Genomic DNA, 17,639 nt, shown 5'->3' on the forward strand with positions numbered 1-17,639 from the left:
GGACGTCCACGTGTGACGTCACGTCAACAGGACAACCATATTCGGCTTGTCCATTTGAGAAATCGCTTCCAAACGGCAAGTTTGACTGCACGGACAATCCCTGGGTTGCTACCAATAAGCCCGAGAACTGTACGGAATCGATTGCGTGAACGAGCTATCCGTCCGCGACGTCTTGCAATCCGCCCAGTTCTTCTGCCACGTCATCGTGTAGCACGTCTGGACTGGTGCAGAAGGCATCTGCGATTTACTCGACGGGATTGGGCAGGCATTTTGTTTACGGACGAGTCGCGGGTTCACCTGGATAGTAGTGACGGCCGTTCCAGAGTGTATCGTCGCATTGGAGAACGTTTCCGTGACGCGTGTGTGTTACAAAGACGTTCTTTCGGCGGAGGCAGCGTTATGATTTGGGGCGGCATCACTGCCAATTGGAGAACGCCTCTGGTGGTTATTAACGGGAATTTAAACGCGCTACGTTACCGTGACGAGATCATTCGGACCCACGTCGTTCAATTCGTGCAAGGGCAGCAACGGCACATTACGCTACAGCAGGACAACGCCAGACCTCACACAGCTCGTGTCGCTATGGACTTTCTGGCCCAGCAGAACGTTGCCGTGTTGCCCTGTCCTGCTGTATCCCCCGATCTGTCGCCCATTGAACACGTCTGGGATGAAATGAAGCGCAGATTACGGGCATTACCTAATCAACCAGTGACGTTGGCTGATTTGCCTGCAGCGTTGGTACAGATCTGGAATGCCATCCCACAAGCATTCTTGAACCGTCTGATAGGCTCCATGCGTCGACGTTGCCAGGCTTGCATTCAGGCAAACGGTGGACATACGTGGTATTAACTTTGTGAACTCAGTTTTGACCCCTGCTGTGTTTACGTCACTCCTGAGCGGAACGTATTGATTCCATAACGTGGAAAATGGAATGCAACTGTTAATAAATAACAAATAAATTGTCCCTGAAAACCTTGTTATTCTATGTCATACACATTTATTTTCATAACACATTTTAGACATGCACAGTTTCTTTTTCCCGCTAGTATATGTATGAGTTTACTTACGGATCCCTGTACCACAGATACACAGAAACACAGCTTTTATTCTGACTCTAGGAATGTTTACATTTCCTCGGCTGTCAGTTTTATTATATAAATAAAGGTTGGTTGATATTATAAAGGGCTATGGCGGGAAACTGCCCGGATTTTCCTAAGTCGGCATTTTTTAAAACGGAAAAAAAAAATTGATGAGTTAATAATCTTTAGTAGCAAAAATGCATGGAATAAATATAAAACCAATTGAATATGAATTTTTGAACTGTAGAGATATTCGGTATTGTTAATATAATACTGCAAATATAGCCATATTCACTATATCTATGAAAGTGAAGGGGTTTCCTAAAAAAATACTTTCAAATACTTTCCCATCCGAGGACCAACTTTTTAATAAACTTTTTGATTCCATGTGTAATATGTAAAAACAAATCGTATGACGGAAAAGTGGTCCTCCTTTGGGAAAGTGCTCAAAATAATGAAAAACTGGGTTGATCAAGTTTTTAAAACTGCGACAGATGTTTCTTGGGTTAAAGCAGTTTGTATTTCCGTTTTTGTCTATGTCCGATGTAGCCTAATGTGTAACGCAGAAAATGTGAACAGTGTAGGTTCGAATCCACATTCATATACACATTTTTTAATTTTTTTTTTAATATCTAGGCATGTGATCATTTTCCTTAATTAAGTGAAAAATATTTTTCAAATCAATAGAACATTTTATTGATATTTAAATAACATACCTATTGATTTATCTTCTATGGAATCATGTCAACAAATCCCTGTATGCGTGTACTGTACAGCTACGTTTTGTAGTTGAGACATCATTTCAAATATTTATGAATTATTTTACCCTCCAATTGGCACTAGTATTTTTATTCATTATCTTAACGCAAACAAACGATGTCGAAATACAAAATATATGGGATTGTTACGTCAGAATAAAAACAAAGGCAAAGCAAAATAAATGAAATGTTATTATCACAGACATTACCGAACATGCGGGAAAATTCATCGTCGAGGTCAGTCTCATTTGTTTTAAATGCAGGAAGACTGCAGCCCAAAGTTAGGAGCGCAGTACACGTGTAAGACATGCAATTCGAAAACTATATGTAATTTTATCATTCCAAGGTAAAGGAAGAACAAAATCAAGATGTGTGCTTTTAAGAAAACATGTAACGGCATGCCGTAGGCAGTAGTAATGAAAACTAAATCCTTTCAAACTTGTTGGTAATGATTGTAAGATCTGGTGTTTTATATAGCATAACGCGAAATACGCATTTTGTTGAGTCTTTATCGTGAAACGCATGTATTAGTAGCCATGGCCTTGAATTCGTCTGTTTACAATATTATATTCTTAGACACGGGATTCCGATAGAGCTACCTGTATAGAAATACCCGAGGACGCGTCATAACAGTGCACGATTGGAAGCGCGCACTGTAGCGGATCATTATGGCAAGCCAACTTAACATTTATTCAAGGAGCAATGTCGATCCTGTATTTCATCGAATTATATAAGATATCTTATATCGTATATAAGATATCTCATTTAATTTTCTATATAAGATATCTTATATAATATATAAGATATCTTTATTAATTAAAGTCTCGTAACTAAATAAGATCTCTTATATAGGAACGAGATTTTAACAAAATGTGGAAAAATGAAGTCTCCCAGTCCGGAATATCTCGAGGATCTACGTAGGGACAGTAGGCTTGTTGTAACAACACGTGTTTCTGTCGCCGCCATTTTGTCTGAGCCCACTTCAAGAGTGCGGGAAATGGCAGCCTCTGCTTTGGCCGCTATAAGATATCTCATATAGCTATATTATAAGATATCTTATATAATTGAAATATCGTTGCTTTATAAGATATCTGATATAGAATGAGATTTCGTGGCATTAAAAAGCAGAAACTAATTTCTCCCTCGAGAATCATTCGGAGCACATTCAGGATTGCATTGGGCGCAATTGCGGAGAGGGATGGTACGGATGTTGTATTTTCCCTAGGCCTAGCTCGCCTTGTCTCTCTTATAACGGCCAAAGCAGAGGCTGCCATTTCCCGCACTATTGAAGTGGGCTCAGACATAATGGCGGCGACAGGAACACGTGTTGTTACAACAAGCCTACTGTCCCTACGTAGATCCTCGAGATATTCCGGACGGGGAGACTTCATGTTTGACATTTTGTTAAAAACTCGTTCATATATAAGATATCTTATTTAGTAACGAGACTTTAATTATATAAGATATCTTATATACTATATGAGATATCTTATATATTATACAAGATATCTTATATAGAAAATTAAACGAGATATCTTATATACGATATAAGATATCTTATATATCATATAAGATATCTTATAGAGCATCTCATTTAATTTCTATATAAGATATCTCATATAGTATATAAGATATCTTATATATTATATAAGATATCTCATATATGAGATATCTTATATACGATATAAGATATCTCATATGCTATATAAGATATCTTATATATTTTTTTGAAATACAGGATCGACATTGCTCCTTGAATAAATGTTAAGTTGGCTTGCCATACAGAGTATCTACACGCAGCACCAACGTCTATTCTATATATAAAAGGTACTCTGTAAATGTTTAAACTGGTATCGTGAACACTTAACACATACTACCATGTACTACCACGTATGTTGTATTCACAAATCATCCCACAAGTCATCCAATTTCAATTATTTTGAACAAAGATAGCATCTACCTACCTTGCCTTCTGGACTACACGTTCGAATTTGGCTAGCTCCCATGCGAATGTCCCATCCTTTGAATGTAAGGCGTAGTATATTCTCCCTATCGTAGTATCAGTGAAACATAAACTCCCTGTCAATGTTAGTTACTGTAGCAGTACAGAACACCAGGATAACAACCCAGATACAAGTGTAAACGGAAAACAACTGAGGCTCGCATCGTCTGTACGTGATCTAACGGGAAAGGCTCAAGTAGATGGATCATTTCAAGTTCTAAAAAAATGATAAATATCATATTTTTTAAGAATATATTTGCATGATTATTCTTATTGGAGCTAAACGTGTAGTGAACCAATAGTTTGGGTGAACCAACAAAAGGATGTTGACTCTGCTGGTAAACTATCAGTCCCTGAGGTTGACCGTGCTCTGCTGTTTGACTATCAGTCCCCGAGGTTAGCCGTACTCTGCTGATGAACTATCAGTCTCTGAGGTTGGCCGTACTCTACTGGTGGACTATCAGTCCCCGAGGTTGGCCGTACTCTGCTGGTGAATTATCAGTCCCCGGGGTTGGCCGTACTCTGCTAGACGACTATCAATCCCCGAGGTTGGCCATACTCTGCTGGTGGATTATCAGTCCCTGAGGTTGGTCGTGCTCTGCTGGTGAGCTATCAGGCCCTGATGTTGGCCGTACTCTGCTGGTGGAGTATCAGTACCTGAGGTTGGCCGTACTCTGCTAGTGGACTATCAGTCCCCGAGGGTAATTGTACTCTGCTGTTTGACTATCAGTCCCCGAGGTTGGCCGTACTCAACTGGTGGACTATCAGTCCCTGAGGTTGGCCGTACTCTACTGGACGACTATCAGTCCCTGAATTCTACCGTACGCTGCTGGTGGACTATCAGTCCCCGAGGTTAATTGTACTCTGCTGTTTGACTATCAGTCCCCGAGGTTGGCCGTACTCTGCTAGACGACTATCAGTCCCCGAGGTTGGCCGTACTCTGCTGGTGGACTATCAGTCCCCGAGGTTGGCCGTACTCTGCTGGTGGACTATTAGTCCCTGAGGTTGGCCGTATTCTGCTTGACGACTATCAGTCCCTGAGTTAGACCGTATTCTGCTGGTGGACTATCAGTCCCCGAGGTTGGCCGTACTCTGCTGGTGGACTATTAGTCCCTGAGGTTGGCCGTACTCTGCTGGTGGACTATCAGTCCCCGTGGTTGGCCGTACTCTGCTGGTGGACTATCAGTTAATATATTGTTCGGTTCTTACGGATTGTGTTCGTAGGAGTGGTGCTTCTTAATCGTTTAACATACACTTTACATCATACAAACTCATTTTCTCTGTGGAAAGCAGAGCTTAGTAAAAGTAAATAAACCTTTCTTTTTAAATGTCAGTTGTTATTGTAATTTATTTATTCTTTTATTTTTAGAATATAATAACTCATCTTAAATGAATACTACTCGTATATCTGCAGAATTCACAACTTCTTGACTAAAACGTGAAGTGCGTATAGAGCTTACACTTAACTTTTGACAGTAATCATGTACGTTGTCATCAATGTCAACTTTATTTTATTTGTCAAATTAAAATAGCCCAGTTTTCCACTTATTCACAGTTAATCATGCCTTCCTTGAATTAAGTACAAAGGAAATGATGACAAATCACATATTTGGTTGTATGCACTTTGTGATGTTGCCATTCTAACAAACAAACTGAGAGAAAACCAGCAAATCGTTAGTAAATACATTCACAGTTTACATAAGGCGGAAGTAAATAACAGGGGTGGGATTTATACACTTGAAAAATGTCATTCTTCCAAGTTTTACTGCGCAATGTGTTTATCATTCGAGAACCATCGGCACTTTCTAGGGTCCCTGACTGGTGTTTGATTGAGAGGTTTTCTGCATAGACGTATATCACATAATATATAATATATAGGTCTCTGTTTTCAGCCTTTCTTAATGACCCTAGTTAAGATTGTCAAGTAAAATGTTTGTAAAATACGAATTTTAATGGCATTTTCGTTGGGCTAGGTGACCTAACAAGAGATCCCAGAGGGATCTTGGCGCCCACCATTGTACCATCTTCATTAGTTCTTTGTCAGTTCGATCTTTTCTCTTCTTTCCTCTAATCTCTTTGATCGGGTCATGTTAACAGTAAATGCACCTTGAGGTAACTTTTGATCTAAACTTAATACTGATGTGTATGAAAGCCAACCTTCAAAGTGAGTTTGTCATTTCACATATTTACTAGTACAGTACTTAATGTGAACGAAATAGAATCGATCATTGCAATATGAGAAAGATCTGTTTAGTTCTTCCTTTAGCCATTTTGTTTTTATGATCAGTCTCAAAATATAACATGCACAACGAGGGATCAAGGGGAACCTACATATAAAATTTAAGAAAGTTCCCGCAGGTTATTCCTGAGAAATAGTACGAACAAACCTTCATTGCCTGGCCCCAATTATTATTTTTTTGGGCAAATGACATATTGGTGGCCCCAATAATTTTGGGAAGAAATATTTCCACAGCATTTAACATAATGCTTCAGCACATTTAGATTACATATAATATGACAATGTTTGTAATATGTAAAACAGAATAAAACATTATATTCTTCAACCCCAGTTAAAACCTGACATGATCCACTCCATTCAGGTCTTCCCAAAAAGAAATACACAAAACTCGCACTTCAAAGAAGACACACTGGCAGTATTCATATAGAAAATCTGAAAAGAAAATCATCACATTTTCTAAATCACGGACAGTTCGATTCAAAGCGAAGTAATGACAACTGAAAAATGTACTGCACCCAGTTAATGTGGAAGGGACTATAATTTCTTTTATTCATTAAGTTTTTGACAGTCACCCAAACTATTTTTGTTGGGCCAGTGACTACCTCACTTTTGACAACTTTTGGTAGCTCGAGCAAGACTTAAACCACCATTGGCGAGCAGGCGACCGTCCATTTCAGGCACTGCTGCACAACAAGAGAACAAGGGGAACCTACATATAAAATTTGAGAAAGATCCCTGTGGTACTTCCCGAGAAATAGCGATAACAATCTTTCATTATCAAAATCCAAGATGGCTGCCTGTCGGCCATGTTGTTTATCCAATCAGTCTCAAAAATTGCCCTGCAAAGCTTAGTACCAAGTGGAACCTACGTATTAAATTTGAGAGAGATCCCTTTGGTACTTCTTTAGAAATAGTGATAACAAACTTTCACAATCAAAATCCAAGGTGGCTGCCTCTCGGCCATGTTGTTCATCCGATCAGTCTCAAAAATTGCCCTGCACTGCTAAGGACCAATGGGAACCTACATATCAAATTTGAGAAAGATCCCTTTGGTACTTCTTGAGAAATAGCGATAACAAAGTTTCACTATCAAAATCCAAGATGGCTGCCTGTCGGCCATGTTGTTTATCCGATCAGTCTCAAAAGTTGCCCTGCACTGCTAAGGACCAAGGGGAACCTACACATAAAATTTGAGAAAGATCCCTTTGGTATTTCTAATAGAAATACCGATAACAAGAACTGTTTAAGGACGGACGACGGACCATGGACACAGGGTGATTTGAATAGCCTAAAAATGAGAGTTTGCCAAATCCTATCAACCTATAGTTTCCAATACAGTTTGATTTTTTCGGTTGCTTCGTGTTAATCGAGGCCGGAGGAAAAGCTTCAAAATGATGCTGATCAAATTGCGTTCATAGCTCTATGAACGCAGTTTCTTCTATTAATGCTTCTATATAGGAACTTGCAGTGGAAACGTTAATATACAATAACTTAAAACGAATAACTAGAGGTAAACGATTTTCATAACAAGAGGCCCATGGGCCTTAACGGTCACCTGATATATTTATACTGAGAGTTGATTTTTGTTTTTAACATGAACAGAAATATTATTCAAAGTGACAAAAAACAAAAAAAACACCTTATTCAATATCTAGCATGCAGATTTAAGACTGAAAAGTATTTGAAACTAGCACCTCTGATTCTAAACAAGGAAAATGAAGAAATTTTATTTTAGCACACAGACTCCATTTGGCCCCACCCTACAGCCCTTGGGGTTAGGGAACGCTCAAAATTTACAAAGTATCAAACTGTCAACTTAGGGTTATAATTCCAATCAAGTTATCAACATGTAATATTCAAAGTAGCATTTGCCATTATAAACCATAACAAATTTTGCCCCCCCCCCCTCCTTCTCCAGGGGGAAACGCGAGACCCCAGGCTCATGAAATTCACATACTATCAAACTGCTATCCAATACTGATAATTCTAACCCAAATTGAATTACTTCCAATGGCAATTAAACAAATGTTTGTCCAAAATGTGATTTCCCTATGTAAACTATAGTAAAGTTTACCCCCTCCCCAGGGGGAAACGTGAGACCCCAGGGTCAAGAAATTCACAATTTCGGTAAAGCACCTTAAGACCCTTCCATCTATGAAGAGTATTTGATTCTACCATATCTGGGTCTTGAGAAGAAGATTTTTGAAATTTCAGTCAATTCAACCCTTTTTGGCCCCACCCATCAGCCCCTGGGGGTCAGTCAGGGCTCATAGGTGCATACTATCAAACTGCTACCTAATACTGATAATGCTAACCCAAATTGAATTACTTCCAATGGAAATTAAACAAATGTTGGTCCAAAATGTGATTTCCCTATATAAACTATAGTAAAGTTTACCCCCTCCCCAGGGGGAAACGTGAGACCCCAGGGTCAAGAAATTCACAATTTCGGTAAAGCACCTTAAGACCCTTCCATCTATGAAGAGTATTTGATTCTACCATATCTGGGTCTTGAGAAGAAGATTTTTGAAATTTCAGTCAATTCAACCCTTTTTGGCCCCACCCATCAGCCCCTGGGGGTCAGTCAGGGCTCATAGGTGCATACTATCAAACTGCTACCTAATACTGATAATGCTAACCCAAATTGAATTACTTCCAATGGAAATTAAACAAATGTTGGTCCAAAATGTGATTTCCCTATATAAACTATAGTAAAGTTTACCCCCTCCCCAGGGGGAAACGTGAGACCCCAGGGTCAAGAAATTCACAATTTTAGTAAAGCACCTTTTGACCCTTCTATCTATGTAGAGTATTTGATTCTACCATATCTGGATCTTGAGAAGAAGATTTTTGAAATTTTAGTCAATTTTACCCTTTTTGGCCCCACCCCTCAGGCCCCTGGGGGCTGGGGACCATATAATTCACAATTTCAGTTGACCTTTGGCCATGGAAGGTTTCTGCAAAATTTCATTGAAATTGGTTTAGGGGTTTTGGAGAAGAAGTCGAAAATGTAAATTGTTTACGGACGCACGAGGGACGACGGACGACGACGGACAAAAGGCGATCGCAATAGGTCACTTGAGACTTTGTCTCAGGTGACCTAAAAATTCAATTAAAGGCCAATATTACGAAAACATATTCCCCATTATTCGTTATTAGACCTAGAACTCAAGCCAATCGGGAACCGTCGGCACTTTCTGCACTATTTTTTCGTTTACGGAAAGTGCCGACGGTTCCCGATTGTCGTCGCAAGTACGATAGTTTTAGGGAAAAGCAAAGTGATCAATACTAAGCTAAAAAGATGCTTAATTATGCAAATCAACTAGCTACTAATTCAATCAAAACACTTTTTGGTGCGTATACAGGTTTAACAGGAAAATTGGTTTCATTCACAAAAGATCATATTTGATCTTTGAAATAATTAAACATCCCTGGAAATAAGGACAGAAATCAGATGTTTATTTTTACGTGAAGTATGACTGGTTGGGGTTTTAATGTTCTACCTTTTCTTTATTCACCAAAACTATCTAACTGATTAACCGTACATTAACCTTATGTAAGTTGGCCGCTAGCCACATTCTTATGTGTTGATGTGGCGTTAACGTTCATGCATAGGACCGATGTGTTATTGTCAATAATCAAAGCGACAAATGGATAAATTACTTGTCGTCACTTTTTGTTTGTTAACAGCTATGGTCATTTAAGTACGTGCCAGGTTTTGGTGGTGGAGGAAAGACGGAGTTCCCGGAAAAAAAACACCTTGACATCACAGACTTAGATAACTAATCTTATTCCGTGGCGGTATCAGCTAAAATTAAGCTGACATTTTTTTTCTTATAAAATATTTGTTTAAATGTTTACACTAATAACTCAAATTTTACATCCAAATAAATGGTTATTTTCATCAAAGTACTAATGATTGAAATGTTATTGCTATAATGGACACAATATACTCCATTCATCACCTTTTTTTATTTTCAACATCACTGTTCCAATCCAGGCAAAACACATGAGCAAAAAATTCCACTGCAGGTTTTATACATACAGTTGCCTCCCCTTAATTTTCTAGAAGGTTGAGGTCGTGTAATTTAGTTGTTGGCTTACTGTATATAAGCGTTCGCCCAGGTGAGGAAGGCAATGGGTTCTGTCCCCATGCCGGGACATACCAAAGTCCTTAAAAATGGTAGTTGTTATTACCTGCTTAATGTTCAGCATTAGGGGAATGGCAACATGTACAACTGGTTCACCCGTTGTCAGTATAATGTGACCGGGCGGAATGCTGTGCTGGGCAAAGGTGCTCGGGTTCTGGATATTTATTAGTATAAGGGGGTGCGATAATATATCACATATCCAGAACCCGAGCACCTATATGGTGCTGGGTGCCTTCAGCATGGCATTTCAGTGAGATAGCACCGCGCTATCACAAGGAGGCAGGAACACCATTTTACCCTGTCTCCTGCATACACACGCGCAAGCACGCATACACTACATACACGGATGCACATCCTGAAATGAAGTTAGCTGTTAATAGGACGTTAAACCAAATTAAACCAAAGTAAGGGTGCAATCTCCTGTGTGTCTGTATTACCTTCATATTTCAAGAGAGAAGTAAAGAAAAGACACACCTTCACCTACAATGAAAGTTAACATTGAGGAATACTTAAGGCAGTAGTACCTGTATGTACATGTGTTAACTGTTAACACCTGAATCACAGACAAAATAGGTACAGGTATGAAATGGAAGTATATGTAGTATACAAACAATCAATTATTTTTTAAAACACAAATTAAAATAAATAAAAAGATCATAAGCTTGTTTTTCTTTTTTATTTATGTAAATTATCCCTCATTGTAACACTGTTAAACCGACACACTCGGTGAAATTGAAAATAAAAAAAGTTGGACAGCAAATCTTAGAGAAATAAAATAATCTATCCTTTCCTTTCTCCAGGTTCTACTGACCTACATAAATTAATCTTGTTTTCATCTGCGAGTTGAACTACACAGTGTGGTCCTGGGTCATGCCAATGTTACAATATTTCAATTCAGTATAATTCTTAACAAAAACAAATCTCTACGAGACAAAACCTGTTCCAACTTTAAACATATTAGTCAAACATGTACATAATACAGTTAAACTTCATTCAGAGACCGGCTTCCGAAAGTCGATAGTGTGGTCTCTTTCTGCAGGTGGTCTCTTTATACAGGTTCACTTAACATGAAAATGACTGCAATGGGGAATGTTTTTATAAGTGATCGCATTAAACATGCAGTCTCTTTACCCTTTCATCTCTATATAACTTAAGTAGACTCTATCTACTGTGCATTGATTTGGAGGTATGCAAGGGTGAAAGGGTTAATAGAGGTGGTCTCTCCAGCAGGTTCCACTGTACCCCTCCTTCTCTCTCTCCCCTCCCACCAGTAACTGGATACTATATTCCCATGTCACTTAATTTTTGCTTTTGTGCTTCAAGTTTTTTTTTTATTGTGACTTTGATTTGAGAAATACACAGTAGCAGATACAACTGCAAGTGTCTCTCTTTCCTTCTCTCTCATTTTCTCTCTCTCTCTCATCCAACCAGTAACTGGATAATATATTACAGTGTTACTTAATATTCACTATTGTGCTTCAAGTATTTTTAATCGTGATTTTGATTTGAGAAATACACAGTAGGAGATATGATTGTTTTTCTTTATGTGTAATGAATTGTTTCAGGGATACCCTTCATGTAGCTTGAATGCATATTGATGTTTTGGGAATGAATGACTGGATGCTGTTTTGAGAAAATGTTTTACTTGTCCACTAAGGGAGGGATCCAGGTATTTTTAGTCAGTACCTTTCTGTCAAAAAATGGGAAAGATGTTTGTATCAAATTGTTTTCAGGCAGACCATAGACACTTGTGATTTGGTCAATTTGGCAACAAGTAGGGCTGCAACGGTACACTAGCAAGACGATACGATTTGAGTCACGATACTGTGGTCATCATGATACATAGCGTAACAGTAAAAGCAAAGCGAAAAGACATGTTGCAAATTTTTAATGGCAATATTCCACCAGGAAATAGGCTTGGTCCAAAAGGGGGCATGACTTTAATGTTTCACACACTTCACGTCTTTCGACGTGCATGCCGAGCTGGAGCTGGCCATGTTGGAAGCGATATGAGTAGACTAAATTCAGAAATGACAAAATCTGGAAAAAACATTATAGGTGTATTGTGACCTCCAAAAATATAATGCGTATCATACCGTATTCATAATGATGTGATAAATTGTCGTACACTATATCGTTTCAGCCCTTGTGACAAGTGTACATGTATCAAACATACTGTTCTTGTACAACCGGTGAAATATTTAGGTGGAAATGTTCAGCCAGTTGCTGTTAAAAATAAATTCATTTGAGAGTTAAAAAATAATGAAAAATATTGTTCATTATGTGTTTGTTCTTTACTTTTGTTTTGTTTGTTTGTTTTGTCACTCTGCTTATCAAAACTAAATATCGTAAAAGGAGACCTGTTGTCAACGATTTTACTAATATCAACACACTCCATATCTATGAGATTTAATTATATTTTGTACATGAATAATGTATATATTTCATAAATCCTCGCTATACTGGCCCTCATTTCAGATGCCCTCTTGTTTACTGCCAACATATTTCAATGTCCTTTTCTCTTGTTTTATAAAATACATACATTTCCCTCAATGTACCACCATCCCCCTTCATAATGCCAAAATGTCTCTACACAAATGGTGGCAGTATAACAAGATTTTATTGAATGTTATAAAATATCATTATTTACATAATGTCATCTTTATTTTTATCATCTCCTTAACACCAAGCAGATAAAGGTTTAACATAGAAATATATTAATCCTGAATAAATATATATTCTGTAAATTTAATTTACGTTAAGTATGTATATTCCCTCATATATACAAATTACATATATTCATAATAGTTGATTATTTACAAAATCAAAAAAATAAATATTAAAAAAAGAGAGGATATTAAAAATGTCCAACAATCTATTCTAAACTTGATACAGTTGGAAGCAAACTTAACTTGGTAGCCTAGTACACTTGAGTTAACAACTAAGAAATGTGAACTCCAGTGCACATGCTTGTGAACTGGAGTTAACACTTAAGTCAGTGAACTGGAGTTAACATTTAAGTGAACTGGAGTTAACACTGTAGTGCACTGGAGTTAACACTGTAGTGCACTTGAGTTAACACTTAAGTCAGTGAACTAGAGTTAACACTAAAGTGACTGGAGTTAACACTGTAGTGCACTGGAGTTAACACTGTAGTGAACTGGAGTGCACTACAATTTTTTGTCTAGTGCACTACATGTTCACTACAAAGTGCACTAGATACCAAGTTAAGTTTACTCCCAACTGTATCTTCAAAGACTTAACATGAAGACAAACAATTCTACAGATAGGGCAACATTCATATATGCATGAGCAGACAATTTTCCTTTTTTAAGTACTAGGCTACATTTTGAAAAATAATCTTTTAGCCCTACCTATATTTTCATAGAAAATATGGAATTTGTTTCTGCAAAAAAAAATTTTTTACAAAATAAACTTGTCGAAGGCTTCAGGTTAGCAGAAATGTACATCCCTGTGTTTACTTTACAAGGTTATGGCATACTTTTATATTATTTGTACATATTAATGTTTTGCAATACATAAAAGCTCTTAGGCCTTTGTATGCAAATGAAAACAAGAAGTGTGAAATAGCTTTAAAATGTGTCTCAATATATATACTCACATGAATTTCAACTTGTGAATTTTGTTTCAGGGGAAAAAATGTGAAAGTTTAACCCTGAAAAAGTCCATGGCTCTATACAGTAAAGATGTTTCTAAAATCAAAGCATTGAAAAGATTAAGGTAAATTTGTACCAATATGACATTCTTTACGACTGAATTCAGACCGAGCCTAATTGCGAAGAATGAATATAACCAGGAAAAAAAAGATATGCAAAGAAAACATTCTATAAAATATATGCTAAGTTACTGAAAATTTCTTCAATTTTTCACAGATCTATTGCATCACAACACGAGACTTCCTGTTTTGTCTTGATCATTTTCCTTTTCCAAAGAATGACAAATCACAGCGATATCACTTCCACGTTTGTCAACTTCACACTGTCCTCGTATCACATTTAACTCCTCCGTCATGACGTTATTTAAATAATTCACCCCTGAAATTTCATAATGAACTATTCCAACCTTTGAATTGGAAGAGTTCAAATGTGTCTTCAGGTGTGAATTAGTTGATGAAGGATATCACACAACTTCATCCATCACCAGATCTACCTCCTCACCCTCCTCAGTATGTGTGTAAAATGAGGCATGGAGCATTATCACGAAAAATGAGGCACCTGAAAAAAACAAAAGCCATCCCATGATAACATCTTATGATCTTATGGTCAACAGTAAACTGTAACTTAAACCCTTGTTATGTTTTTCGTTACAAACTTTTAGTGCCATTTCTTGGTGACATTTCACATTCCAAATATTTAGTGTTTAATCAAAATGACAATTGGAAAAGATACTGATCATTTTAGATTTACGATCAATCTGACAAATAACAACCCATGTTAATGACTTTGAGAACATTAAGTGATGGAACATTTGACAAGGAACATGAAGTGATGGAACATTTGACAATGAACATGAAGTGATGGAACATTTGACAATGAACATGAAGTGATGGAACATTTGACAATGAACATGAAGTGATGGAACATTTGACAATGAACATTAAGTGATGGAACATTTGACAAGGAACATTAAGTGATGGAACATTTGACAATGAACATTAAGTGATGGAACATTTGAAAATGAATATTAAGGTTTTTTTCAAGTTTTTTATACTTACCAATTATCCAGAAAACTGCAGAGCCGGCACCAGCCAACCAAAACAGAGGGAAAGAGCACAGGCCCACGGCTCCATATTGCTGGGAAACACTTAGCTCCTTACCTATAAATACAGCATACATCAGTTAACATTTATCTCCTTACCCACAAATACATCATAACATAGCTGTCAAACTTCCCTCATTATGAGGGAGACTCCCTCATTTTGACCAAAATTTACCAATCTCCCTCGAAACTCTCTCATTCAAGTCCAAACTCACACAAACTCAAAATCTACATCCTGTGGTCAAATAATCTCCTAGTTACTGCAGGGTGTGTGTAATCATCATAACAGGTGTGTCTGAATCAAATGAATGCTTTTTAGAGTTATTTTGATACAACAAAAGGGAAAGATAAATTGAGCAACGCAGTTTCAGTGACATTTTACGCACTATCTCCCTCACATGGAATGTGGCATGATCTCCCTCACGGAAAATGTGGCATGATCTCCCTCACGGGAAATGTGGCATGATCTCCCTCATTGGAGGTTTCAGGGGTTCACACCTATGCATAACATAACATTTATCTCCTTACCTTCAAATAAAACCTATACTTACATTATTACCTATTAACTCATTAACCCCTACATATTTAAACTTGACTTGCCCAGTCTTTGATTTGGTAAGGTTTAAATGTGAATGTAGGGGTGAATGAGTTAAGGCTACAGGTACCACTGTATCAGCTATAATTGCAGTACAGTATGAGGAGCTGTAACAGAGGACAAACACCATTACTCTGTCACAAGTAGTTCAGAGTTAGAGATGGAGGTGGATTGGACAAGTCTCCAGAATGAATCCAGATTCCATCCCTAGGGTAGCAATGAGATGGACACCACTACGAAAAAGTAAGAGAGGAAGACCAAACGAAACCTGGAGGCGGTCTATTGGGAAAAACTTAACAAAAAAAGACTGGAAATGAGAACAAATATACCAGTGGTCCCAAGACAGACTACATTGGAAATCTCTGGTGATGGCCTTACATTTTTATGTGCAACCCAGGACTGAGAGGACTAATTACTAACATAAAGGCTGATCATTTTAAATTTGAAAATATAACATATTCAATTTCAAACTTGAGCTTGTAAATATGGTGTAATATGGGGAAACAATGATCAGATATAGTGAACTTTACCCATTATAGATAACTTCTTCTCCTGGTTCTTGATGTTGATGATGTAGCATGCTCCTAAACATGCTGCTATGGCAACGAGTAACAAAGGGGAGGTAAGTCTGCAACAGGAAAAAATTATATACATATATACAGAGTAAACTAGGTAATTCTGCTTTCAACAAAGGCAACAGACAGGTATTAAAATAGCTTGACAGACTCGTTTTTTTTAATTAAATTTCGCACATAATGATTTGCAATAGTATATCTCCACGAAAACAAACTATTTCATTAAAAAACATTTTTCTTATTCAATTCAGGCATTTCAATCAATTTCCCTTTACATACCGGTAATGGTAAACTTTCAGTCAGATCAAACAAAATTAAATAATGAATATTGTCAGTTTTGTTCCAATCACTGTATTACATGAAATTACAGTCGTATACTAAGATGGAAGTGAGTATGATATGATCATCTTTATCACTTTTTATGGTAATTCAGACGAAAAACATCCGTAATTATTTTATTGTACATTGTACCAGGTTATTGTGACATCATAATGGATAATTTCACACCTGTCACATAAAACATCCAGTGATGGGGTTATCAATGATAAAAACATTCACCCCTAAAGTCATGTTTGAAATTAAAGACTGGGCAAGTCCAGTATAAATATGTAGGGATAAACTTTCAAAGTACCAAAAACATAATCGTTGCACAGGTAATCATAGAGGGACAGGCTTCAACAGTTTCTCAAAACATCCTTCATTCCTGATATTTTGTAATGAATTATTCAAATCTTTGAATTGGAGGAGTTAAATGTGTCTTCAGGGATGAATGAGTTAACCAAAAGTTTTTTACTTCCTTATAAAGTTCCTCATAAGGAAGCTAAGGCAATGTTTAAGCTGTTATGGAAAAGTCCTATCTGAAGCTATGACATAAGGTACATTTGTCAAACTATATTGGGGCTTCATATGCAAGACCACACTAATGAATCAGAAAGCTCGAGTTTATTGTGCGGACGAATATATTCACGAGTGCGCGCAATAAATGAGTGCTTTCTGATTCGTTGGAAAAACACAAGTGTGTAGTCTTGCTTTTATCACATTCCTTCCAAATTTGGTAGAGATCGATACAAAGATTTTATAAACTTTGATATTTTTTGCAAATACCGGGAACTTTTCAGTTCGCCATGACAAGGGGATTCCCATAAAAAGTAATTCCGGCTAGTATGGTGATACAGTAGATTCCTCTTGATATCACTTCCCATTTGTCAGAGAAAAACATGATATTAACCGAAACATGACATAAACAGAATACATATTTTCTGATGTTTTTCAACCCTCAAAACCGGAAGTGAACTTAGTCAAATGCCTAAGTGATGTGGCTCTATGAAGAAGATTGATATTTTGTAACTAACCTTGTTCTATACCCTAGTTGAAATATAGATATAAGTATAGAAATAAATTTATTATTTGTATTTCATTTCAGTACGCAGTTACATTTCATATTGTTAAGTAGCAAAATGA

At 37.3% G+C, this 17,639-nt stretch overlaps 2 protein-coding genes across 6 annotated transcripts in view; both read right to left on the reverse strand.

Moving 5' to 3' along the window:
* Nucleotides 1-4,038, reverse strand: part of LOC110455149 — a 25,374-nt gene extending 21,336 nt beyond the window's left edge. For 2 of the 4 annotated variants that reach the window (XR_002463425.1, XM_021505113.1), the window contains exon 1: nt 3,802-4,038. The gene's annotated coding sequence lies outside the window, so the exon portion shown is untranslated. The remainder of the gene's footprint in view (nt 1-3,801) is intronic. The other 2 variants (XM_021505111.1, XM_021505112.1) reach the window with 2 other exon arrangements.
* A 6,848-nt stretch (nt 4,039-10,886) lies between these two features.
* Nucleotides 10,887-17,639, reverse strand: part of LOC110455184 (prenylated Rab acceptor protein 1-like) — a 13,101-nt gene continuing 6,348 nt past the window's right edge. For both annotated transcript variants that reach the window (XM_021505165.1, XM_021505164.1), the window contains 3 exons: nt 16,134-16,231; nt 14,965-15,066; nt 10,887-14,464 (listed from right to left, as the gene is read on the reverse strand). In XM_021505165.1, coding sequence (XP_021360840.1) covers nt 14,370-14,464; nt 14,965-15,066; nt 16,134-16,231 — 295 coding nt within the window. In that variant the 3' untranslated portion in view covers nt 10,887-14,369. The remainder of the gene's footprint in view (nt 14,465-14,964; nt 15,067-16,133; nt 16,232-17,639) is intronic.

Source organism: Mizuhopecten yessoensis, unplaced genomic scaffold (assembly GCF_002113885.1).
Source record: "Mizuhopecten yessoensis strain PY_sf001 unplaced genomic scaffold, ASM211388v2 scaffold8149, whole genome shotgun sequence".
In the NCBI taxonomy this organism is placed as follows: Eukaryota; Metazoa; Mollusca; class Bivalvia; order Pectinida; family Pectinidae; genus Mizuhopecten; species Mizuhopecten yessoensis.